This window comes from Electrona antarctica (genome assembly GCF_951216825.1).
Source record: "Electrona antarctica genome assembly, chromosome: 4".
NCBI lineage: Eukaryota > Metazoa > Chordata > Actinopteri > Myctophiformes > Myctophidae > Electrona > Electrona antarctica.
The window spans coordinates 33,305,716-33,332,365 of NC_136809.1; the positions used below are offsets into that span (position 1 = coordinate 33,305,716).

Genomic DNA, 26,650 nt, shown 5'->3' on the forward strand with positions numbered 1-26,650 from the left:
GCAGACCAATATTAATAAATCAATTAAAAACGGATCTCATTTGAATTTGTCAGAACTGTTATAATGTTATAATGAAATGTGCTGTGGTTTTTAGGATGGCTTTGGAGCTGGTACTCCTAATTCCTTTGCATTACTATCTTTTTATTTATTTTTAAACTTCTGTCTTTTTCTGTATCTGTCGTGTGTGTGTGTGTGTGTGTGTGTGTGTGTGTGTGTGTGTGTGTGTGTGTGTGTGTGTGTGTGTGTGTGTGTGTGTGTGTGTGTGTGTGTGTGTGTGTGTGTGTGTGTGACAATGTGTGTGTGTGTGTGTGTGTGTTAATATGCATTAATATTGTCTGTCTGTCTGTCTGTCTGTCTGTCTGTCTGTCTGTCTGTCTGTCTGTCTGTCTGTCTGTCTGTCTGTCTGTCTGTCTGTCTGTCTGTGTATCTATCATAACCGATTTATAATCAAAGACAAAACATCTTTAGATAAAGAAGAGACATTTATTTAGAGGTCAAAACATTTGTGAAGGGGGTTAAAGACGACATCTTGAGGCTGACAGGATGAGATCAGAGTGGCGAGCAGACATCTCACAATGCACACAAGATGTACATTTTACACATCGCACGGAATCAACCACCCTGGGATTGATTGGAGGGGTGCTATATGATGCAAATGCTGCTTTTAACCACTTGAACCTTGGCATCCCAATTCTGGGGTGAACCTTCGGTGAAAATAGCAGATGTCAGATGTACATGCTTGTGAGCTTGTAGATCAGCGATGTTCGGTGAAGAGATTTGGTGTAGCCTATACTGGGACATTACTAGTGCAGTGGTTCTCAGATATTTTCTTTGTCAAGAACCAGTGTACTAGTCGTGGACCAGTGTACTAGTGGAGCCCTGGGGTATACCCCCAGTCTACTAAGTACAAGAACCAGTGTACTAGTCGTGGACCAGTGTACTAGTGGAGCCCTGGGGTATACCCCCAGTCTACTAAGTACAAGAACCAGTGTACTAGTCGTGGACCAGTGTACTAGTGGAGCCCTGGGGTATACCCCCAGTCTACTAAGTACAAGAACCAGTGTACTAGTCGTGGACCAGTGTACTAGTGGAGCCCTGGGGTATACCCCCAGTCTACTAAGTACAGCATAGGGATTAAGTGGTCAAGATAGTCAGGTGCACCAACAGTTCAAGCCACAGTTCAGTTTGCCACCTGTATAAAACAATAAAACAAGGCAAGGTCCATATTCTAGATCAGTCGTTCTCAAAGTGGGTGGATGCAAGTCCAGAATACTTTGATAATATTTGGAATTCATCAATATCACTTCAGTTTAACCACTTAAACCCTCTAGACTTAGTCAGACGGACCACCAAATCCCCTCGCAAAAATAGCTGATCTACAAACTTAGAAGCTGTGAGTTTTCTTTTCTTTTTTTGGTGAAGATTCCCCCCTGAATAGGGATGCTGGGGTTGAAGTGGTTAAAGTATAAAGTTATAATGGAAACTACTATTCTAAGTAGTTTTTCTTGTGACACATACTGTATCTTAGGGGAAAAGATTGACATGTGTACATACTGTAAACATCAATGTAAGGTTCTATATAAGTATCAACGTAATTCAGGGGGGGGGGGGGGGTGCCTTGTATGAAAAAGTTATTTACAGGGGTGATCTGAGACAAGAACGTTTGACGGTTCTAGATGCCTAATCCTGCAAACTGTTTGACGTTGTCCTGCTGCCCGCTGCCGGCCGTGATCCTGCTGATGGGGATGATCTTCATAGTGGTTTCCTTCAGGGAATACCAGCGGTTGTGCCATGTGACCCAGATGATGCCGTTGTCGTAGCCGAACTCGCCCGCGTCCTTCTCGGTGTACCTTCCACCTAGATGGAGAGAGTGAGGTTTTACCATATGAAGCAGGGTTAACATTTTAGCTCAAGAGACCCTAAAAGAGAAATTAAGTTTATTTTAAACTTTATTTAGTGAAATACTTTAGAAAAACTTTGGAATTGTCTTTAATTTTATTGGGTTAACCCTTTTAAATCTTTTGAACTAACACAGATTTTAATGTAGGAAACAGCAAGTTACCAAAAATGTATGGGGTCCAAAGATCGGTCCCGTCCCAACCCACTGTTTGGGAAACAGTGCTACAAAGCACACATGTCCGTCCCTGTGAGCCAATTGTGGCACGAGGGCACATTTTCAATGGTCCACATCCTTCCTTCCTAAATTGTATTATTTATAGTCACGTGAAAGTTTCTGAGTGTTTCAAAGTTAAGTTTCATTCTCTCAAGATGTGAAAGAAAATCTATTAGTAGACCTATTTTGCATTCAATTTGTATTCAACGTTTTGTAGAGACCTTTTCAATTTGGCTAGACTGACATTTGAACAAAAAAAAAGCAATATGCCTACAGTGCAGTGCAACTGCATGTACAGTATGTGGAAAAGCGTCCGAATTGATTTTGTTTTGTTCACAGCATGGATGAGTGACTTCAGATTTTATTTATTTATTTTGTCACTTAGATGCAGTTCAGGGAAATAGATTCTTAAGATGGTATAAGCTCCACTACAACAGATACAAATAATTACTTTAGACAAAAGACTATTGATATTTCACTGTGAGTAAATACTGTACATAGCTGAAATGTGATGCATTTGTAAGTGAGTTTGCCATGGTCCAAAAGTGAACTAGAGTATTACATACAATATGAATTTATTAATATTACAATTAATATTAATATTGTGTGTCTGTGAGTGCCATATGTTGTGTGGGAAGCAGTCGGCGCTACGGTATTTTCATGTTTTCAAATATGGCCCCCTTTTGGAGAAGGTCTGGAATCTGGATGTGTGTTTCTATGTGTGTGTGGTAGGTAGTGAGTGAGTGTAGATAGGGCCTTCAACTTAGATTTGGTCTCATCTTACAGTTTGGTGTAACAATAAAGTTTGGTGTAACCATAAGGTTTGGTGTAACCATATAGTGCCTCCTTCCCACTTCTGTTCGCAAATCTATGCAAATATAAATCAAAAGCAGCAATGGCAATAATAGACAGCACTAAAAAATAAATAATGTAAAGATATTTTAATATATATTTTTGTGAACGGAAATGACGAACAGATGACAGCTTCCTGACTCTATATAGCATTCGGAAATTGTGGAATAGTTGTCTGGTTACGCAAGACAATAGTCTAAACATAAGGTTAGATCGAACCATAATGTTAGGTCTAACCATAAGGTTTGGTCTCTCCATATGTTTTGGTCTCACCTGTGTAGTACTTTCCGTTGAGATGGGCAGCGTGACACCTGTTCATCCACCATCCGGAGCCGTCCTGGAGGGCACAGTTGCCGTCAAACTTGTCGTTATCCTTGTCGAAGGTGCTGAACTGCATGCCGTTGTGGGAGGTGAAGAACTTGTCACTGGGGTCGTCCCCAAAGTCGAAGCCATTGAACGCGTCCCCTGCGTCACCTCCGAAGTAATAGGCGTAGGTCAAGCGGTACATGTCTATCTCGGCCCCCAGCCTGAACATTGCGTAGTCAGCATACCTGTTGAGAATCGCATGGGATTAGAACTGGATGCATGGATTTGGCACACAAGCAATAGTTGCTTTTCCCTCCCCCATAAATTCTCCCCTATGTGTACAGTCCCTCTCACTGCTCACCTCTACTACACCACATTGGCACCGCATTGAGAATTACGATTTTAAAAGTGGAGATGTCCTGCTTCATGTACATGCATTAGGAAGTCGAGGCTCTCGACAATATGGAGGCCCCGTTGACGCAGCCCTCCAACAAGAAGCAGCAGCCGAGGCAGTATCTACGTGTATATGGTGTGTAATCCATTGTTTCTCAACCTTTTCAGGCCGTGACCCCCAAAATAATCATATTTGAACGGGGGACCCCCCCAAAATAATCATATTTGAACGGGGGACCCCCCCAAAATAATCATATTTGAACGGGGGACCCCCCCAAAATCATCATATTTGAACTGGGACTCGCCAAAAGTGACCATTTGTGTTGCCCGGTCTCCTGTACAGGCCAAACCAGAGGCGCCGTGGAGGAATCTAACCCCCAGACACCACTGAGTTGGGAAGGTAGTAGGTACGTTGCTCCTGCTCCAACTCAGACGGTCAAATCGGCACACAAGCGTAACTTTTAGCCAAGTCAATATATATCTGTTTTACAAGTTAGCCCACAATGGACCCTGACAGGGTTATGTTTGCCTTGTCTCATGGGTCTTTGCTCTCCTCTTGCATAATCTGGAATCCGATGCAGTGTTTTTTAAACTATTTGTGCCGAAGGCACACCAATGAGCAAGTCACAATCTCAAGGCACAACCTGTATTGTGACAAGTTGTGAGCATGAATGAATTTGCCTCTGAATTGGGAAATGCGTGCCTTCACTGTAGTCCTGATATAGCAAATTTAAAAAAAAAAATCATAACTTTTTGTATAGTTGTATATCGTCTCAAAATGTCAAAGACATGTTGGGGTTTACATACTTTTTGTTGCCATCCCAGTCGACCAACTCGATCCTCAGCACGGTGGGGATGTTAGTGGCGGCAGTGAGCTGGTGGACCTTCTCGTTTCCGAGCCAGAACTCTGTGGTGTCGTCAGGGGAGAGGTAGCCGAAGCCCTCCTTGTACTGGATCCAGTTCTTATGGAAGTCCACACTTCCATCGCGTCTCTGTAGACATGAGACACAGAGAGTGAGTCACACACAAAATGTTCAAATGTGCCGTTCTTCACCATGCAGTAAGGGCCAGTATACAGATCTGATGGCTGAAAAATGTCTTCTAAATCTAAAACAGTTTGTGAAAATGTGTTACTATATCGGTAGTGCTCAAACCTTTTCATGTCAAGGACCCCCAAGTTTATGTTTTTGTCTGCAATCTCAAAATATATATTCTTTTCCAGGAACCCCCAGAAGCAAAGATTTGAGTTAAAAATGTTTGCTTTAAAAAGACCAAGAAAAAAGAGCAGACCAAGTACAGACTAGAGCCAGCCCTGGTCCACTATTGTTTTACTAAAAACTAAGTTTAAGTGATTAGTGTCCAGAAGAAAGTGATTAAAAATACAGACGTTCTGGTCATATGACCATCATCAGTGTCAATAGTCAATACAAACACAATTTAAATATTTCAATGTTCTATATTTATAACAAAGTTGTGGTCGTTATCCACAAGCATCATGGTTCACATAATAGCCATTTTCGCACATGCTTGTGTTGTGGGTGTATCTTCATGGACATGTTCAACAGTGGGCAGGTCTTCTACAGTATATCCTGTCATAACCATGTGTTCTAGTTGTAAGACCTACTGCATACATGCTCTTCACAGGTGCACTACTCTACTGTATGTAGCCTATATGCACCTGTGAGCAAGTATCATAGAGTGATACTCTGTGCTTTATACACAACAGCAATTCAAAATACTTTACATAAGGCATACAAAAGCATTTAAAAAGAAATAAAGAGTAGAAGTAATTAAAGTAGGAGAAGAAGTAAAACATAAAGGGAAAAGTAGCCGACAGCTTATTATTCATACAATATCATACCAATATTTCTGTCGTGGCTTTTAGGCCTCAAAGACACAACAAGTCAAAGTAAGATGACAAGTGGATCTAATCCATCTATTTTGTTCTTCTGTATTTAGAAACATCATTACAGTGGACAGTGAATCTTCCAGATAACAATGTCCTGGTTAAAGTCATGTTTATAAGCAATCTATCTAGTGCTACAAACAGGAAGTGCAGTTTTGCCTCATTAAATGTGATAGCCACAAAGTAATATGATTGGAACACACACACACACACACACACACACACACACACACACACACACACACACACACACACACACACACGACAACACACTGACATTGTTACGTAACTGAAGCACCCCATCCCTCTTCTGGGGGCTTACATTCGGTCACGTATTATCGCAGAAGAAGATTTGGTGTAGAGGGCAAGGGAGGGAGATCAACAAAGTAGGGTTTAATGGAGTAGTTTTTTTTCTTTTGTCGCATTCCTAATTTGATGACCAGTGGAGTCTCCGCTACTGACCAGCCAGCCAGCCAGTCATCCAAATATAGGCTCAGGAATTAATTCAAGGCTTCATGGCGTGTGTAATTGATCGAAAATAAGTCATGGGTATCATTTTTCAGGTGAACTATACTCCTTTAAGTGGGTAAACAGTCTAAACACACAGTGTATGCATATAGTAAGACAACACAGTAGCATTGTTTTACATTAAGTGTTTCCTACCCTCTGCAGGACAGTGAAACCACGTCCATAGTTGTCGATCTCACAGTAGACCAGGAACTGATCCATGTCTCTATTGGGCTTCACGTAATACAACCCACTGCTGGTGGCTCCTTTGTTGGCAATGTCTTGACAGTCTGAGGAACAATACATTCATATATTGTCTCTGTCAGGTGGAAACCGCATATGTCCAAAACTGTTACTTTTCAGAATTCAAATTTAGAAGTATCAAAAGTAGCTGATCTGCTAGCTCGAAACGGGGTTTGAGCAGATCTGCCTCTTTTGTTGAGGTATGGTGTAGTATGATCATGTAGGGCGTTAATTTACGAAATACCACAAAACCAAGAATATCCATCTATCCATCCATCCATCCATCCATCTGAACATAATTCAAATTTGATAGACAACAAAGGAACATTACTTCATGTTTGCTGTCATTTAAATCATATAAAGTTCATTTATTTTCACAGCAGGTCTACACAGCAGCAGCACTCTCAGCCCACTCAGTGTACCCATGGCTGCCTGCTATCGATTTGTGTCTGAACTTAAATCAACAAGGACAAAACGCTGGACCTGACGAGCGGGGTTGAGAAACCCGTGGTTAACTGGGGTGTGTCTGGTGGGTCAACTCTTTCAGAAATGCTGTTTATTTACCCGTTCCCGTGGTGGGCTGGATCTCCACAGAGTCCTTGCATGGCTCGTCACATCTCTGTTCCAACTGCAGAGTCATCTGTTGGAGGTCAGCCATCCGCCTCTCATTGGTTGTTATCTGATTCTGAAGATCACTGGTTACAAAAACAAAAACAAAAATACACCCGTTATACTGTGGTCATATTCAGTGAAAGAAAGTCATGTAATTAATTACATGTAGTTTAGTAGTCCATTCCCAAACACATTAACCCATTAAAACCGGGAAAGCATCTGTGTCATTCTAGGTTTTAGCATTGGCTATTCAAAAATACAAAAAATATATGCACTGTGAGCTTGTACATCTGCTATTTTTGAGAAGTGTGAGAACTACTGATTTAGAAGGAATTTGTAGAATCAGCCTCAGGTCTTAAAAGTTTCAACTGACATCTACTATCTCAGAGTAGCTTATGTCACAATCAGGAGGAGATTCAATTGAAGTTGCTTTGTTTTAACCTCGTTTCCCTCGTAAATGATAATCCTTCAGAGGGTTTTCTGATAAGGAAAAGACGGTCACCACCACTTTAGAGAACATAACTGGATATGGATTTGGTTGACAGGACATACATATCAAAATGGTCAGTCAGTAGGCTATGTACTGTGCCATGTAACAGTATTTCAACTTAAGTGGGATATTCTGGTAAAAGCTAATCCTAATTTAACGCTGTCAGTTTGTTGAGGGGTTTTAATGTGAACTACCACATAGTTAGACTTATTGTTCTGTCTTTTGAAGTACATGAAGATCGGGGCTTAATTTCAGTGTTTGAGAACTTACTACATTTGCGTTTCCTGAGTGATGATTGTCTTCTCAAAGCGAAGGACGTCGTCCAACATGCTGGATGAGCGTTTGATGTAAGTGTCTGGAGGACATGATAGCAACAATCTGCTTCAGTACGAGTACAGTAGACACACACTTAAGGTTCACAATATTCAACTGTAATTATAAACCGTAAAAGGAAGAGTTTTGCACCGAAAACCATTTCTGTTCTGATCGTGTTTACCTCCTTGGGAGCTCTTCTGGGCTGACGTGGCAGAGTCTTTCATATAAACCACCTTATCCTCTGCCTCCTGCGTCAGGTTGGCAATTCTGTCCAGCGTGTCTAGCATCTCTTCCAGGTCACGGTCTACCGACGGCTGATACGTGAACAGGTAGTCCGATATGCCGCATGTCGTGGGACAATACTTCCCCTGAAATACAGACAGAGATTATGTTTAAGCATTATGCTTTCATACCTATTATGAACTCATGACTGATGTCAGATGTCATTATAACCATGTATTGTGCTGTTGTTGATATGATGGCAGGCTATTTAGATCCATACTTCATAGTTGCCAAAATATTCCATTTGACTCCTTTAGAAATAATAATAATCAACAAATGTTTCCTTTTGGGAATAATAATAAAATAAAGAAAAGTGTGTTCAAAGTCAACAAAAATATATATGCAGTAACATATTGTATAATAATATCAAAATATTCTTACAAATCTGTCGTCTGGCGTGCATGCATCCGCTCCACTGTCTCCTCTCATTTCCTGTGGGGGAGAAACAGTTTAGAATTAGATTCATGTTGCTTGTAACACGCTTTGAATGACAAAGAAATAAACTATAAAATATATCTCGAATAGGGCTGGGAAATTAACCGAAAAAATATATACAAACGGATATGGATAAAACGAATAACCAACTTAATCTTGCTCATGTAGGTAAATCGATGAATTGAGAATCCGGTATAACACTGCGTGATAGTGAGTTTAAGTCATATCTAAGATCACTCACAACGGACGAGAGGGACAGCAGTAAGAGAAGTCCCACTGCTCTGTGTAGAAGTGTAGGAGCCATGGTTGTGTCAGGTGCCGCCGCTGTGGTGATGTGGGGTCCTTTATGGAGAATGAGGAGAAGACGGACCACTGCCGTATATTTATCTGACCAAGGTCCTCGCTCCGATGTCTGATAAGGACTGCATGTGTAAACAACACACACCGTCTGACTCACAGTTATGAGTCAAATGTCCCCGTGTGTTGATCATTTCCCAAATATACCATACAAACAGATGAAATATACTGTGTTCCACAGTTTTGTTGTGCAAAATATTGTACATGTACATGTACATGTAGGACAAATATTTATGCTCTAATTTGATGACCGGCAGAGTCAATGAGTCTCAGGTTTCAAAGAGTCTTCTATTGAGACTCCGAAAGCATTAATCCAATTAAGGCTTATTATGTTTATTTATTTTATTATGTTATTCAAATGATTTTACTTGTCTAGTGCAATGAACTTCATTCACTCAAAGGACGACAAGCATCAATCAATAGGTGGTATCTATAGTCAGATATACACATGAAGTGTGTGACAGGCCTAATGTACAGTATGCACAAGATGGGTGCAGAATAGTGTGTGTAAACAGAACACAGACAGAACAGATTATACAAAGTGCATCATGTAACTATATAGATCAGACGTGAGTGACAGAGTTTATTTCCTGTTCAGCAACCTGTTGGCCTAAAATGTCCTTTAGTGCAGTGTTGCTCAACACTGAGTGGTCCATGGGTAAATGTGTGTGTGGGGGTGGTGGGGTCCAGGGGTAAATGTGTGTGTGGGGGTGGGGGTGGTGGTGGGGGGGGGGGGGGTCCATGGGTAAATGTGTGTGTGGGGGTGGTGGTGGTGGTGGGGGGGTCCATGGGTAAATATGTGTGTGTGTGGGGGGGGGGGGGGGGGGGGTGGTCCATGGGAAAATGTGAAATGGGACAAGCTGAAGGCGATCGGTTTTGATAGTACATCATTAAACTGGATGAAATCCTTTACCTTGAGGGAAGAGAACAAATGGTTGACATCAATGGAACCATGTCCTCTGCCCAGTGAACTGTGGGGTTCCCCAAGGAAGCATACTAGGGTCGTTATACTGTTCCTACTATACATTAACAACATGACATGAATGCTGCCTGTAACTGCAAATTGTTCCCGTTTGCTGACGACTCGAACAGCACTGCTGATCTCGGAAGAAGACAAAATGCAGGTTGAGCAGGCTCTCAGTTCCGAACTCACTAAAACCCAAACTAACAAACTCACTACATCTTGGCAAAACAGAATCCATTCTTTTTGGGTCCAAACATTCTTTCAGTAAGGTAAATGTAAATGATTTCAAGGTCAGAGTTGAAATAACGGTGATGGGTCGCATACACCAAGAACTGCTTTAGTTTTTATTCTTGCATAGTGAATGATAGACAAACGTTTCGGCTATCCAGCCTTCATCAGTGTGACACTGATGAAGGCTGTGATGCGACCCATCACCGTTATTTCTATTGCATGATTTGAACGGGTAACGCACCATGAGTCAGAGTGCGGTGGTCAAAAAAAAGGTCAGAGTTGATGACATGATAGTAATCTCCAGCAAAGAAAAGATTACAACAACTATCCATCTGGGTCTTTGGCTGCAGTTATTCACATAACCACTAGTGGGCATGATGCCTCTTTGGACCAGCTACTTTTGAGAGCCTTCAATTTAAATGTAACCATGTGACCCAGTGATAGAAGAAGTACTGAGATTAGACTTTACTTAAGTAAAAGTAGAAACAGCCACAATGTAAAATACTAATACTAATAATAAATAAATAAATCTGATTTCAAATTTTACTTGAATAAAAGTACAAAAGTACTGCAATACAGAATGTAGCACATTTCAGAAGTTATTTTTTCCAAATTGCCAACATTTTTCAAAAAGTAGTCTACCGGTATCTACAAGCTTGCAGCGTGTGGTGAGCTCCAAATACTTGTAGTGGAGAAAAAACAAGTACAAAATGTGGCTCTGATTTGCATCAATATTTAGTACAATACATACAATACATTTGCATAAAATATGAAATAATGACAAAAGACCTAACGCTGCACTATGTAACTTTACTCTTCTACCTTGGATTTAGCGGCGGTGGCTCAGGGGTAGAGTGGCCGGATAGTAACCGCAAGGTTGCTAGTAGTTCGAACCCGGGCTCCTCCAGAGGAGAGAATTGCTCCTGATGTGCTGCTTGGTGCCTTGCATGGTTTCCGCCACCATCGGTGTATGAATGGGTGAACAAGTGTAGTGCTTTATTGGGTCGTCCACTCACAGTTAACATTTTTTTGTATTGAGTTGTGCTTGAAATGTACTGTAATTCTGCAAACTGTTAATAAATACTTCAATCAATCAAAGAATGTAATGCACAATCTATGTAAAGAACCTTGGATAAAGGCACTATATAAATGCACCATTTACCATTTTGGATTTGAAACCGGTTTCCTGCGCAAGTGCTGACATTTTTACCATTGAGCTAGTCTTGCTCGGGGATAATTAAATATTATATATAGAATAGAATTAGATATAAAATTAAAAGAAAATCTACAAGCTACTTCAGAAACGTCCACCAGTGATTAAAAAAAATTATTTAGATTTTTATCGTGAGAATGATGGCTTCCATTATCGCATTGCAACTTTTCAGGGATAGAAAGCTTGCAGTTTCTATTAGCTTGGATTCCCCATTGATGATGTCACTGGTAGACGGGTTTCTGAACTGCCCTCATTCTAGGGTTCGCCTAGGGCCTCCCGATCCTTAAATCTGCCACTGCAAGGGCTGCAGCTACCTGTAAAGCAATGGTTCCCAAACTGTGGGTTGGGACGCCCAGAGGGGTCCACAGATGACTTTTGGGGGTCCCCCAGATGTGTGTGTGTGTGTGTGTGTGTGTGTGTGTGTGTGTGTGTGTGTGTGTGTGCATGAGTGCGTGCGTGCGTGCGTGCGTGTGTGTAAGTAAGTAATCAGGGTATCTGCACATTTCTAAAGTGACAATTAATACGATATTTGTTATACCTCTAGCCCTGCCTACGCACCCACCTCAGAGCATACAGGTGTGCATAAGACTTTTTTGCCTATACCTCTAAAAAATACTGCATAAAAAACAAAGCAAAGTGTGTTTTTTTCCTTTTTTTTGGTGGGGGAGCTGCGGCTTAAAAAGATTGAGAACCACTGCTGTAGAGAACTCTGTGTGACTCATTATCGTTCATGGATGCTCTCCGGGGTCATTTGGCGAGACCAAACTTCGTATAGAACTCAAAGAACTGCCAGAGGTGTGCCAACATTCATTCAAGGTGGTGTAGTAGTAGTCAAACAAGAAACAATCAAACACTCAGTGAGAAGCTCAATGCAGAGCTTATTATTCTATTCTTGAACTTGATGATTGTTATAAATGCAGCAGAATGCCAAAGGTTTTTAAGTGCAGCAAGCTGGGAGCTCATGCAAGCACTGATCGCTAAGCTGTTTGGAGGGGATTTTAGTGAGGAACAGACGACAACAAAACAATAACTGTTCTCTGCTTGACTCTGTGCCATTATTTCTTTCTTTCTGAGATGTTGGACTATATAAAACAATCAAATGTTATGTTTACACTAGGGTAAAAATGCCAAATAACCAGTCAACCAGCAACGGTTAGTTTTACAGGGTTAAACTATCATTGTTTATGGTGTCACGTGAGACACATTTCCCCGGGCATGACCGATCGCTCATAGGCCAACGCAGTTGGAAAGCTTTTCATATATACTTCAAGGGAGAATTATGTCTGTCTACTGTAAGGTAAGGTTATAGGGTGAAAAGGTCAGGGGGTCAACGGAGCCACATCACTTTTCCATCCTGTTTCCTATAAAAACACATTGTGCCTGACTCCTGTTACGGTGGCGTGTGATATACTGGCTGTGAAACAGTGGCGGAAAAGTACAGAAAAGTACTATAGTACTTTTGAGGCACTTTTACATTACTTGAGTATGTCAATTTTACTACATCTCAGTGGCAAATACTACATGTTATTTAGTTACACACGTTACTTTGTAGACTGACTAATTAACCAATTAGGCTGTATTTTATACTGTCTATTCAAAAATAGCTGATCTACGAGTTCACAACGTGTCACAATGCGACATATTGTGATCTTGTATATGTGCATTTTTTTATACGTTTCACATTCAGAAAACCTGGAGCACTAGTAAGTATATGTTGATATTTGTGTACTTTCACTCAACAAAACCTTTGAATATAGCACTTTTTTTGGTACTTTTACTTAAGTAAAAAAATTGAATACTTTTTCCCCACCAGTGCCATGAAACAATGTTCAAAGTGCAACAGTGTGTGCCCACTGCCCAGGCAGGTACTTACTGGCCTGTTCTCAAGGGATTTAACTATGAAAGGAGGTTGAGAAATGGCACAAAACAGTCTTGATGGCTTTGTGCCATCAGATGGGAGTACATTCACTCTCCTCTTTCACGTGACAATGCTGTAATTCAATACAACACAATGTGGCGTACTTGACAGAAACGTGTTTCCTCCAGTCTGACCTACCGACCTTTCTGGTTGTAGTGTAAAAAGTAACTAAGTACATTTACTCTAGTCTACTGTACTTAAGTACAAGGCACAAGAAAGAGAGGGAGGCTGAAGAACACCTGGCGCAGGGACCTTGACACAGTGTGGACTGACATGAAAACAGCTGGAAAAGAAGGCCCAGGATAGAGGATGCTGGCGAACTGTAGTCAAAGGCCTATGCTCCATGAAAAGGAACAATAGGCATAAGTAAGTAAGTAAGTAAGTAACTGTACTTAAGTAGCCTACAATTTTGAGTAGTTCCAGTTTTCAGTACTTAACTTCTATTAATCTAATGCAGTTGCTTTTTAGTCCACTACAATTATTTCACAGCTTTAGTTCCAAGTTACTTGTATTATCATTATTATAAAACATATACATTATCCATGAAGCCCTATTTTATACTTCTGATATTCAAAAATAGCAGATCTGCAAGCTATTTTTGATCAGGTTTGAAAACCGTAAAAAAAAAAAAAAAAAAGTTTTGGGTGCTTTTTCCGCCCATACAAGGGAGAATGATTTCAGTCCACTGTCTCCATGGTTTTGCTTGGTTTACTGTTTAGGGTCAGACATGCAGTCAGTGGGTCAATGCACTCATCACTTCCTTTCCGCGGGAACAGAACAAAGATATAGTAGCTAATCGTCTCCTGACACCACAGGAATTATACACACCATTAAGTGTGCAATGTATCATTCTTGAGAGAGAGAGATAAAATAGCTCAATAAAGCTCCCATGTGATACTGCTTAATGTGAGATACAGCAACACCACAAAGAAGGATTAATTCTTCAATGTCTGGACTAAGCTTTGGACAAAAATGCCACAATTATTGTTTACACTGTAGATGATTATGCTAATGTGCGCTATACCACTGGTTCTCATTCAACATCAGGCCTGCGGACATTTTGGTTCCATTTGTACACTGTCAGAGTTATATTAGACACTGGATTTTACAGTGTGGATTGGGATCCCAGAAATATAGCAATTTGAATTAAATGAGGGTTTGTGGTCTGATTTGGGGATTCTATACAGTTGAGGCTTAGATCAACAGTGTCCTCTTTTAAAAGCCTGCTACAGTGTAATCTTTTAAAAGCAGACAAAACCCCCATCTATTTTCACAAGATTTAGCTAGGTTTGAAGTGTGCAGTTGTACTGTCATTCATTTTAATTTATTCTTATGTTTTACTCATATTGTGTGAATTGTTTTCATTGACCATTACCATTTTTCTGTTTTTATTGTGAAGCACATTAAGTCTGCGCTTGCCATATGAAATGTGCTTTATATTTGACTTGACTTGATGCATATCATCCCTGTCTGGTGGAAAACTCACATGTCCAAAACGGTTACTTTTCAGAAAAATAGCATATACAGATTATACAAGCTCACAGATATACAAGTGCATATTCACGGTACAACTGCATCACCTGGTTCTTTATGATGACAGCAGAGCAAACTTTCAAAGGTACATGATGATAACATGGTTATAGATTAATATATAGCTTCAATCTGCAGGATCTGGTGTTGACACTGCATGATGAATGACACCTCGGCTACCTTTTGGTGACCTAGTTTTATTATGGGAAAAGGGAAGGGAAAGCGCAGGCACAAGGCAGAGATATGCTGCCTGTTGGCTGACCTGGGAATGAACTGTCCGGACCCGTGAACCTAAACAGTAGTGAACTCTGCTTGAACTGAACCCGAACACCAGATGGAAAGTGCTTCTTCATGACACGAGGAGGCCTCAACAAAGTTATCCTCCAGACCAGTCCAGAAGTAGCAATAATACCACAATGTAATAGAAATACTCTGTTGTGCTGTATTCAGAACTTCACTTGAGTCAAAGTACAAAAATGGCTGTTGGCTTCAAGATTATATTTTAAGTAGCCTACTAAAAGTACAGACCAGTAAGACGCCCTGAGGGCGAGAAGCGTGCACACATCCGCCTGGGTGACGGCAGACGGCAGACTGCTGGGTGAGCGCTAGGGCTTTGGCATGGGGGGTCAGATCAACATAATGGAATGAATTCTGTACTGGCCATATATGGAGCGTGTCTTGAGTTTACAGGGTTTGATGAGGTCAGATCAACATATGGAATGTCAGAACAGGAAGGACGGACGGACGGACGGACGGACGGACGGGAGATGCAGGTTTTCATAGTATTTGCGACCTACAGTCGCAATAGTCGATCAGATCAGCGGTTCTCCAGAATCATGTAACATGTTCTTTAAAACAAACATGTCCAGAAGCGGCTCATATTTTACTGATTTGTTGGAGGAAGTTATTTGCAAATTGACAGCTCTTTTCTGGACTGTATACAACTGATCACCGATTACTACATTTGGTTCCTCATCATTATTTGATCAGGGCGCTGACTTAACTCTAAATGGTTCCTCATCATTATTTGATCAGGGCGCTGACTGAACTCTAAATGCAAAAAAATGCATCTGTGCAATCAATCAGCTCAAGTTTACAGGCCACGAGGAACAAAGCCATTCACAGACAGTTCACAGGTGGCCCCCACTGGGAATTGAGGTTTAGAGGGTCTAGTAAGAGTCCCCCAGTGGCCATAACTATAAGTATGGGGCCATTTGGCCAAGGAGAAAATCTTACAAGTGACACAGAGGGCAAAGGTTCTGTTTTAATGCTGCCTGAAGGTCCAGCATGTGGTCGCAGGGTTAAAGCTCCCTCAGCTGAACATGGTATGACCTGGATGAATGAACATGGTATGACCTGGATGGATGCGGTGACCCTCCCCACAGTTCACTGTGTGCGTGCGTGCGTGCGTGCGTGCGTGCGTGCGTGCGTGCGTGCGTGTGTGCGTGCGTACAGCAATGACTTTGGAATAGTGATAAAAACATCACATATAAAATAGCTGCCAGGCTCTCATTTGATGATTTGAACCACTTTCTATCTGGTGATGTCCCAAAGCAGTTATTTCATAGCATGTATTTAAAATAAAATAAAAATAGCAGATTGGGTTGGGAATGTGAGCAAATGTTTGCCTATATTAACATTCCCAAAATAGGTATGCCAGGTTGAAAGTAAAGCTGCACTATATGTACATTTTTTTTCTACCGCAGTTGGGAGCCTGGTTTCCTGCTGACATATTTCCCATTGATCCAATAGAGCCTGCCTGCTTGCTCACAGGATACATGAGTCTTCACCATCAGATCAAATTGTGTCTTTAGGTGAGACATGATCTTTGACACAATTTAAACGTCTCAAAGAGCAGGGAGACAAAATACAACCACCGAAATTGTATAAGTTATTGTATTGTATTAACATACTCTACAATTCAGATTGGATAACACATGTCTAACATCCCGGCATTGCTCTTAGTGAAAACATGAGTTGTGTTGCGGTCAGCCTACAGTTACAGCACATCATATCTCATCCCAGAAACGTCTGTTTATACCCAGAGGACACAAGTTCATGAGCAGGGCCTGGCCATTGATCAACACTTGTTTTGTTTTATTTTGGTTTGATTAGTTTACATACAGAGTAGACAGAGGGGCTGTCTGGACCACAATAGACGTTTTTTGTTTAGAATTTGAAAACCTTATTTAACCCCAGTGTCCCCATTCTTGGGGAAACATAGCAGATATACAAGTTCATAACGGGTCGCAATGTGACATGTTGTGAGCTTATAGCTCTGCTCTATTTTCGGTGAAGAGATTTGTTGTAGAGCAGATAAAGGAGGTGATCTAGACACCTGGAGGTCCCCAGTCACTTAAATAAACTGTAATGCCCTTCAAGATACAATTTGCACAGAACATATGCAATTATGCATATATTCTGCAACAGCAATTAGGCACATTATAAAAGTGATTTCATTGCCAATATTTACTCACTTCACAAACATCAATGCATGTGTTCATCTCTGCGCACACAACCTACGTTGCTGTCCGGATGAAACCTCATAACTCAATTTTTTAGGTTTTTGATTTATTCCATAAATATGTGCTATAGAACACCCTTTACGTCTGTGTGTTGTTTCAAAAATATTGAACCAATGGAAAGTAGTAAAAAACGCATTGGACAAAACCTCTTAACTACATTGGATCCTCAAACTCCACCACCTCTCTCCTTCTCATGCAAGTAATTGACAATATCTAAAGTCACAACACCAACTTTGATGAGGCAGTATTGCATCGTTTTTATAAATATATGGTTTTATTCATTTCCTTTAAAAAAAACGTAAATTTTTAATTTCCTCTGGACAGCAGAGATATACATGTTTGAACAAAATGTAAAAGATAAGAGGTTTCTGCCCGACAGCAACAGTATTATAGTATTACATTGTATTTAAAAAAGGGCATGTGCAAGAGTGACAATTAGGAATGGCACAAATGTGCTCTTTACAGAAAGAGGCACAGTTTTAAGATAGTTTGAAGATATTCATGTTCGATATCAGTAGATGTTCTAGCGCTTTATCTAGGTCAAGGAACAAAAGTATCGTATAAGCTCCAAAAGAGGCTTATGATGTTTCTCAACTTTCCTCCTAAAGATGTCCTTGAGTCCATACAGGATTACAAGGTATAATTGGCTGCTGGATGTTTCAGCTCATAAGGTTATTTCTCTCACAAACTAAATCCCCCCATGCTGCCTCCATTCTCATGTCATCGCCATCCCCAACTGGGACAGAATCACTGGTAGCCTAGTACTCAGTGGTGGAACAATACTCACACTTTTTTTTTTACTTAAGTAAAAGCATCAATACAGCAATGTTACAAGTAGAAGTCTGGAATTCAACATTTACTTAAAAGTACAAAAGCAATATTGGTATAAAAATGCACAATGTTCCAATTTCACAAGTTTGTATATGTATAAAAATCTATTGAAAATAGCAATAGCTCACAACCATGATGACACATTGTATTTTAAAATGACCGAAATGTATGAAGTGGGCAATATGCATGTTTTGTTTGTGACCACAGGTCGCAGTTAACTATGAAATTTTGCATTTCCCGTCAGTCAGTCAGTCACACCCCATATGGTCATGCCTTGTGCATGACATCACGTGATGTCATCAATATTAAGCCCATATATGGAGATCCCTGATGTCATCAAATGTCTGCAACTCTACAGTGCAACTCAAACCCTTATAGATCTCCATATATAGAGCTGACCTGTTCTGACATTCCATATGTTGATCTGACCTCATCAAACCCTGTACACTCCTCCATATATGGCCAGTACAGAATTAATCCCATGTTGATCTGACCATCCATGCAAAGCGCCAGCGCTCGCCCAGCAGTCTGCTGTCACCCAGGCGAATGCGTGCACGCGACCACGCCCTTTAGGGCGAGATCGCTTGTCGCCCTCAGGCGTCTTACTGGTAATAATAATCCAAATCTGCAAAGTAACTAGTAACTAAAGTGTAATTCTAGCAGAGAAATGGTACGGAGTAGAAGTAAAAGTACTGAAAATTGGAAGTACTCAAGTAAAGTAAAAAATACATCACAATTGTACTTACTGTAAGTGCAGTATTTACCTATAGTACTTACTTTAGACCACTGCTGGTATTCAAATGCTTTTCCTGACGAGGGGAGTACTAGACCCTGCACCCCTAATGGTCATATCTGCACCCCTAAAAGGAAAAAAAAAAAGAAAAAAAAAACCATAATTAAAAGAAAGTCATCCACTTGCATGTTTGGGGTTGATGCTAGGCCTACTTTAATTTTCATTATGACCACTGTGGGTTTTCCTTTACAGTTTGTCCAAAGATATTGGTTTGTCTGTTTTTTGTAAATGAGACGTAGCTTGCGGAGTCAGTTCATTCAGACACACTCGAGGGGGTTCATGCCATGCTCAAAGGCGCATACTATAATCGAGGGGTTAACATGCTGCATTACTATGTGGGTGTACAAGTGTGTGCAAGTCCCTCACGTCAGCTGACCAATTGGGCGGGCTACTTAAGCTCACCAGTCTGCATGCTCTTCCTCTGCATATGGTCCCTGGTTGTATGTGATGTTTTTTCCCACCACCACCCCAGCACCACCGGTGGGCTCTGCTATTTATGTTCCCCATGGGGGGTTATTGTATATCTATCTCCCTGCTCTTAATGTTTTATGTTGTTGCTTAATCTTGCTGAGCAGGGAGAAATCCAGCAGAGCCGAACGCCAAGTCAAATATCATATGCACACTCATTACTCATTCTGTAATAAATATTGGTAAATCTATTCGTGAGTTGTCTGACTGAACTAACGTCATGTGTTTTAGGCGTGATATATCTGGCCTGTGTAAATATATTTTAAAATATATGGCCTGTGTAAATATATAGTTACTTATAATGAAATGCTTTTATCATTTAATGTATTGTCACTTTTGTCAGTGAAGCATTTTTGCAGTTGAGTTTCTAATTCTAACTCTTTGGAGGTATTGGTTGCATGTTGTTGTAGTTATCCATTGGGGGCTGAGTCGATCCCCCTGAAGGTCAGACTCAGATCCTAAAAATACTACAATAAGTTAATACTAATAAGTATAAGTCTCACAACCATATATTTCCCTGACTCAGCGATCCATCAATCATGCAGGCGTCTTCGATGTTTTTCAGGCCAAGGACCCCTTAGCTGCCTGAGAGAGAGATGCAGCAGGGACCCCCACAACATACCGTTGCATGAACATTATGTTGCAGATTAAACCTTTTCATAGATTTGATAGACTTGTTTGACAGCACTAGCCTCAGTGTTGGATTCACATTTTTAGACAGTTAACCACTTGCACACATTAGTTGGAAAATGTGTACCGGTAGGCTGATCTAAGCTGAAAACGTGATCTGTCTTTTCCCCCTATACACCAACCTCTTTGCAAAAAAGAAATGCTGATACAAGCTCAGAGTCACAACGCCTCACAGCGTGAGGCGTTGTGAGCTTGCAGATCTGCTATTTTCAGCTAAGGTTCCCTTCAGAAAAGGAATTCTAGGGTTCAAGTGATTAATGTAAAAAAATAAAATAAATCCTATAACACAAACATTTGTGCTGTTGATATGCAATAATACACAAACATGTGCACATGAACTCTCACACAACTACTGCTAAACTACAAATGAGGTTAATGAGAAGGGGTTCATATGGAGGTAGAACAGAGTGGCCACTGTGAGACAGACAGCCACTTGACTCTCTCCCCTAACCCAAATCTCTGTCTGGAACTTAATCAGCTATGGAGACTAGCCTAATATTGCAATTTTATTGATGAACACAAGTGGGTCACTTGATGTCTAAAGTTATAATTCACTGTTTGACTTTCAAGCAGAACAAATCTAAATTATATAGCCAAATAATAAAGAAAGCTATGAATGTGATTAAAACTAATCTAATTTTAAAGACCAATAGTAATCGGATTAATATTAAACTTTATATTTTAATCTGAGTATAAATGCTGCCTGTCTTCAGTGTGTTAATGACATGTTATTGTGATTTTAATCTGTGATTTAGCCTATACCCTTTTGTATAGGTTCACATGCAAAATAAATGATTGTCACTTAATCTCGAGCGTTCAAAGTCAGACTACAACAACCAGTAAAATCTTGTTGTTGACATAAATCTTGGTGCACGTGTAGCCTAGAATAAACGACAAGGGGAATCAGGGAATGTCACTTGTGGCCAATCATGTTGTGCATGGAGGATTGCCTCTCCTCTCCATGACGTGCTCTATAGGAATAGGATAAAAAGACCCACGGCACGGTCGCGTGAACACGTTCGCACAACTTTCTTACTCCGCAAAACAAAACAAAAACAAAAACTTTTCCACGATGCTTCCAGACCTGTTCACGTTTCTGGCGGAGAAGCTGTCCCTTCTCTCCATCTTCAACCTGTTTGAGTCGAAGCGGTCAGGAGGAGCAGACGGTGTGGAGGAGCGCGCCAAAGAGCGCGCAGCAGCGACACCGGGGGCGCACGGAGAGCAGAGGGGGGACCTCCTGGAGGTCCACAGGACACTGTTCACGCACTTCGGCATCTACCTGGGCGACGGCAGGGTCGCGCACCTCATCCCGGACATCCTGCCCGCGGTCACGGGCGACCAGAAGCTGATCGCCAGCGTCATCACGAACACGAGGCTGATCGTGGGCTGCATGTACAAGTGCGCCACGGTGCGCGTGGACACGCTGGAGGACTTTGCGTACGGCGCCGGCGTCCTGGTGAACCTCATGGACGAGCCGGTCCACAGGCGAGCCCTCCCCAACGAGGAGGTGGCCAGGAGGGCCGAGAAACTGATCGGGGACATCACGTATAGTTTACTGTGGAACAACTGTGAGCACTTTGTCACCTACTGCAGATACGGCTCTGCGGCGAGCCGGCAAACAGAAAAGGTATATAATAGCATATATAGCCTCAATTTAAGCACGATGACGGTGTCGCTCGCCGAAAATAGCCGATCTACAAGACCAAAACGCGTGCGCGGCGCGCCACGTCCCCCAGCTTACTGCTATTTTCGAGCGTAATGCCCATAAATTGGCCATTACGCACAGTCGCGCACGTAAGACGCAAGACGACACCGTCGTATGATGGAGTAGTAGATATCCCAAATTGCTTAATTTTATGCATGGTCTAGCGTCATCTTGCTTTTCTAATTAACTCTTCTTTATTACACTTTAATGCCAAACCATGCCTGCCTGATAGTGAAAATGTCAGCTGCACATTATCTGTATGCAGACAAATGCAATCAGCCTAACGTCATTGTTTGATTATAATAGCTTGGTGAGCAGTTAATAATAGGCTATAGGCCAATGCAGTTTAAGAAATGTAGCTAATGTAAATAAATTAGCTTGTCTATTTTCTTTACATAGATTAAATTCATTATGCTGTTATCAATTAATAAACCCAACATAGTTGATAACTATAGCGCAGTGCAAACTTGTTATTGTGCAGACATAGTGTACTGTGGCTATACTGCTATGATTGTAAAGTGCATGGGAAAAATTATGTAGTCAGAGTGGGCACCTATATGGACATATTTTCTACACATGATCTGAACATATGCATGCATCCGGTGCATCATTACCAGACTTAAATTTACCCTTCAACTTTGTGTTTATTCCCATAATTTGCCACAGGTTTTGTAACAATTTGTAGAAATATAAAGGCCTTAAATGCCCAAGCATGTTCAAAACATGTAGTAGGCCTATATACTTTAGCCTATATGATTCAGACCCTTTTTTTGGGGGGTGCACACCATGTTTAGGTGCCCACTCTACTAAAAATAATACTTTGAGTATAGCATATATATATGACCTCAACATTTGTTGTTCTGTTTCTTTGTAGTTTTGTGAGTGCCTAAAGTCCATCATCAGAGACCAGCGCAGCGCCGTTGTAGCAGTTCTTCTGGGAATTATCTCCATTTGCTGTTTTGGGATGTTGCCATCAACTACACTACCCACAATTCTCATCCCTTTTACACTTTGGATGGCTGGCTGATGAGGCTCTCCTCCATCTTGAAGTGAACATTCATTCAGAGAACAAACACTCATAGGAGTTGGTTCACTTTTCAGTCAATTGGGAAACACTTTAGTTTTGTCTCCTGGCCATTACAAGCGAGTATATGTTGCTGTCGGGCAGAAACCTCTTCTCCATATTCTAACCTTTTTTTTTATTTTTTTATGCCTGACTTGATCATACTACAGCGTCATACAAAAGTATCAAACGTAGCAGAACTGCAAGCTCGAAACGCAGCGCGAAGCACACATTTTCAGCTTGTAGATCTGCTACTTTTTTATTTGAATCCTGAAAAGTGACACTTTTGGACATTTGAGGTTTCCACCGACAACAACTGCTCATACACACACACTTAAAATGATCTTTAATCAGGTCAGTCATGCCGTCAAACCTTCATTCCGGACACAGGAATAATGCTTTTTGTACACTTTACAATACATTTAGTCAACTGACGCCTGTTAGTACAGCCTACTACTAGCAATAACAGCCTATTTTCAACTAATACATATGAAATAAATACATTCAAGGTTTGCACTTGCAATATTTTATAATGATGCTTATAGACTATATTTTTGTTTAAATTGTATAATGTAAATATGTTCAATAAACATTATTTTTTAATTTGTGTACCTTGTGTGTGTGACAGCACTACAGTCAACTGTGGTATACAGCATACCACAGTTGACTTAATAAGCTACATATTGAATCATATATTATTAAGTACTTGGTGAGTCACTAGTTTCATCATAACAAATGACAAGATTAATAAGCCTCTCTACAGACTTAGCAAATATGCAAATCACTATCAGTAATACGTAGCCTACTTTTTAGACAACTGATGCTTTCTCATGGGCTAGGGGAGTCCAGGGACTCAGGGTACTCTGAGAGTGTACGAATGGAACCAAATGGACTCTTATGGGTCCATTTGGTTCCATTCGTACACTCTCAGTTATTGGGGTCCTTGAGAACCAATGCGCTACATCAGTGGTTCCCAAACCTTTTCATGTCAAGGACCCCCAAATTGACACTCATAAGCCTGCGGACCCCCATTTGAAAGGATATGCCAGGGACCTCCATAAGAGAAGATTTTTACGGCTCTAGCAGTGATTCTCAACCAGTTTAACTTCAAGGTCCCCCAGTTTGACTACGGGCCCCCATTTAATGGCATTTCTATCTCTGGGACCCCCAATTTATATTGTAAAATCAATGTTATTTTAACTCTGAGAGTGTACAAATGTACACTCATTTGTACACTCTCTGAGTTACAGACCCATAAGGGTGCATTTGGTTCCAAACTATAATTTAGCTGGGTACCCCCTGGGAGTCCCTCAGGTACCCCTGGGGGTCCCCGGACCCCACTTTGGGAACCACTGCGCTACATGACTTGCAACCGTTCAAATTAGGATCAATTCTAAGCCTAGGCTTATGAATTAGACCCCCTTGACCCGAATACACTGGGAGCCATGCCGTGCATTGTTGTGAAATCAATTCCAACCTCACAGCCATGAGATTATAGCCAAAGCTCCTTTTCTGTCAAAAGCACACTGAACAATTGGCCAAATTCCACTTTCTGACACCTCCCAGTTTCCCCCCGTGGGAATAAAAACGGTGGTCCGACCTCCGGTGGTCCGACCGCTGCGTGCAGAAACGTTCAAACATGTTTCAGTTCCAACTGTTCAACCTTTTGGCAGTGGCCTCCAAAGGTGCCAAAGAGGACGAGTGTGACAACAAGATGGACCCGTCTCTGTACAAGCGTGGCGACCTTCTGGAGGTCCCCAGGACACTGTTCACCCATTTCGGCATTTACCTGGGCGACAACCGGGTGGCCCATCTCATCCCGGACATCCTGCCGATGATGACGAGGAACAAAGCTGCCGTCGCCAAGATGGTCACCAACATGCGGCTCGTCCTGGGGGTCATCGCCAAGGAGGCCAGCGTCAGGGTGGACTCGCTGGAGGACTTTGCCTACGGCTCGGAGATCATAGTCAACGAGATGGACAAGGTGTCCAAGCAGCCACCCCTGGACGGGGACGAGGTGGGCCGCAGAGCGGAGAGGCTGCTGGGCGGTGTCACCTACAGCCTGCTGTGGTACAACTGCGAGCATTACGTCATGTACTGTCGCTACGGCATGGCCATCAGCTACCAGACGTACCAGGTGAGCGCTATACTGGCTCTTCTTAACCACGGCACTGGTCATGGGCACTGGTCCATTATAAGAATGATTTGTTTGGCAGCTACAACGTAATGCTGAGCTACCTGTAGGAAGACTGATATCTGCATACCACTGATCAATGCATAGCTGCTTTATAGAAAATATATGTTTCCTTTCCTTTCAACTTTAGACATTAATAGCAATTCTTAAGATTTTTCACTCACTTTATACATGAACAACTAAAAAGAGAAAAGAGATTGATAAGCTCCATAGGCCTACATTTCATACATATTATATACTATATGCCTATTTCAGTATTCATCATAAACTTATCCAGAGCAACATAGATATCCCACTCCCAGTACATGCATGGCATGAAGCCTAGCGAACAAACGACAGTAAATAGTCACATAATACTATGACTATTGGTATGTGAAGCACAAACCGATTATTGGATTGTACAAACTGGGTTCATTCAGAAAGTTCACATGAATGAGACCCAGGCACGTCATGCTACCGTGCACGTGTCAGTAATCATATTGTCTCAAACATTTCCATGGATTTTTGGACAGTAATGACTAATGAGATGCAATTCAGCTCACATGCGAGGACAGACTTAATCTTTTTGTACTTACGGGGGAATGTGGCTGAGGAAACCTTATACGAGTTGGAGGTCAGGGACTGTGGTTTGTTTCTGCCTGTCTAACTGACATTTAGCCACATACAATATTTTATTCAGCGGTTTGCTTCACTCACACAGGACATTGACAACTAAGTTCACTCACCCAGAGTGAGCAGCACCATCTAGTGCTACGTTTCAACAAGCATTTTGGAATTGTAGGCTATAGGCATTACATTTAGTTTGACTCGGTTACATAGATAAATATTGTCACAATGTTGGCCTCTTTCTTACGTAATATTTGACAATTTGGTCAATTTGGTATTACAAATGTCTGAAAAGTTCATAAATACCACTATCCTAGTGAGGCTGTAGGGTGATATTTGTCACTGCACCTAATCATACGGACTGGGGCAGCACCTGTCAGTGGGGAGTGTTGGGCTGGAAAGTAGAAACAAAGGTTCTACTTCACTGTGTGTGTGTGTGTGTGTGTGTGTGTGTGTGTGTGTGTGTGTGTGTGTGTGTGTGTGTGTGTGTGTGTGTGTGTGTGTGTGTGTGTGTGTGTTGCAGTTCTGTACGACAGTGAGGAAGCTGGTGTTCAGCAGGCTCAACGCATACCTCAGTGCGGCGTGCGGGATGGCAGGGCTACTGTATGTGGGCTGCATGACACCTCTCGGCACTCTGTCCGCAATGCTCGTCCCCTTCATCATCTGGATGGCGTCGTAGCGTCGCCCACCCGCCATCATCCTGCTCCTCCCCTTCTGTCCAGTGTTGTCAGATGTTGCAAGAAAAATAAGCATCCATGTCTATGAAAACAAGCCCAAAAGAAGCGACTATACACATGAGCACTTTAAACATATCGGCTATTTGAAAATAGCCGAGCAAAAAGCTTGTAGATCTGTATTAAAGAAGAAAACAAAATTGGGGGGAAAATAAAATAAATATTACTAGGATTTTAACAACACAAGTCTGGTATGGTGGTCCTTGGCACAAAATGTTTTCAGATGGGGAATACGTGGACAATTATATAATCATTTGGGGGGTCCTTGACATGAAAATGTTTGAGAACCACTGTTTTGAACATTAGGAATAAAGCCCAGATAAGCAACTAGAAACAAGCCCCAAACAATTGACAAGCCCAAAGTCGCTTATAAT

The 26,650-nt window shown here is 41.5% G+C and overlaps 3 protein-coding genes across 3 annotated transcripts; 2 read left to right on the forward strand and 1 right to left on the reverse strand.

The window, feature by feature from the left end:
• Positions 1–1,629: 1,629 nt before the first annotated feature.
• On the reverse strand, positions 1,630–8,758 carry fgg (fibrinogen gamma chain; the record flags this gene model as incomplete). The annotated part of the gene is made up of 9 exons (XM_079498835.1): positions 1,630–1,857; positions 3,239–3,516; positions 4,472–4,656; positions 6,234–6,367; positions 6,885–7,015; positions 7,693–7,777; positions 7,919–8,105; positions 8,401–8,451; positions 8,696–8,758. 9 exons carry the CDS (start codon positions 8,756–8,758, stop codon positions 1,673–1,675), a joined length of 1,299 nt encoding a protein of 432 aa, XP_079354961.1. The 3' UTR covers positions 1,630–1,672.
• Positions 8,759–21,046: 12,288 nt separating this feature from the next.
• Positions 21,047–22,706, forward strand: lrata (lecithin retinol acyltransferase a; the record flags this gene model as incomplete). The annotated part of the gene is made up of 2 exons (XM_079498530.1): positions 21,047–21,601; positions 22,554–22,706. The coding sequence occupies 2 exons, from the start codon at positions 21,047–21,049 to the stop codon at positions 22,704–22,706; spliced, it is 708 nt and encodes a 235-aa protein (XP_079354656.1).
• A 1,675-nt stretch (positions 22,707–24,381) lies between these two features.
• On the forward strand, positions 24,382–26,221 carry LOC306921265 (lecithin retinol acyltransferase; the record flags this gene model as incomplete). The annotated part of the gene is made up of 2 exons (XM_079498374.1): positions 24,382–24,879; positions 26,066–26,221. 2 exons carry the CDS (start codon positions 24,382–24,384, stop codon positions 26,219–26,221), a joined length of 654 nt encoding a protein of 217 aa, XP_079354500.1.
• Positions 26,222–26,650: the final 429 nt, after the last annotated feature.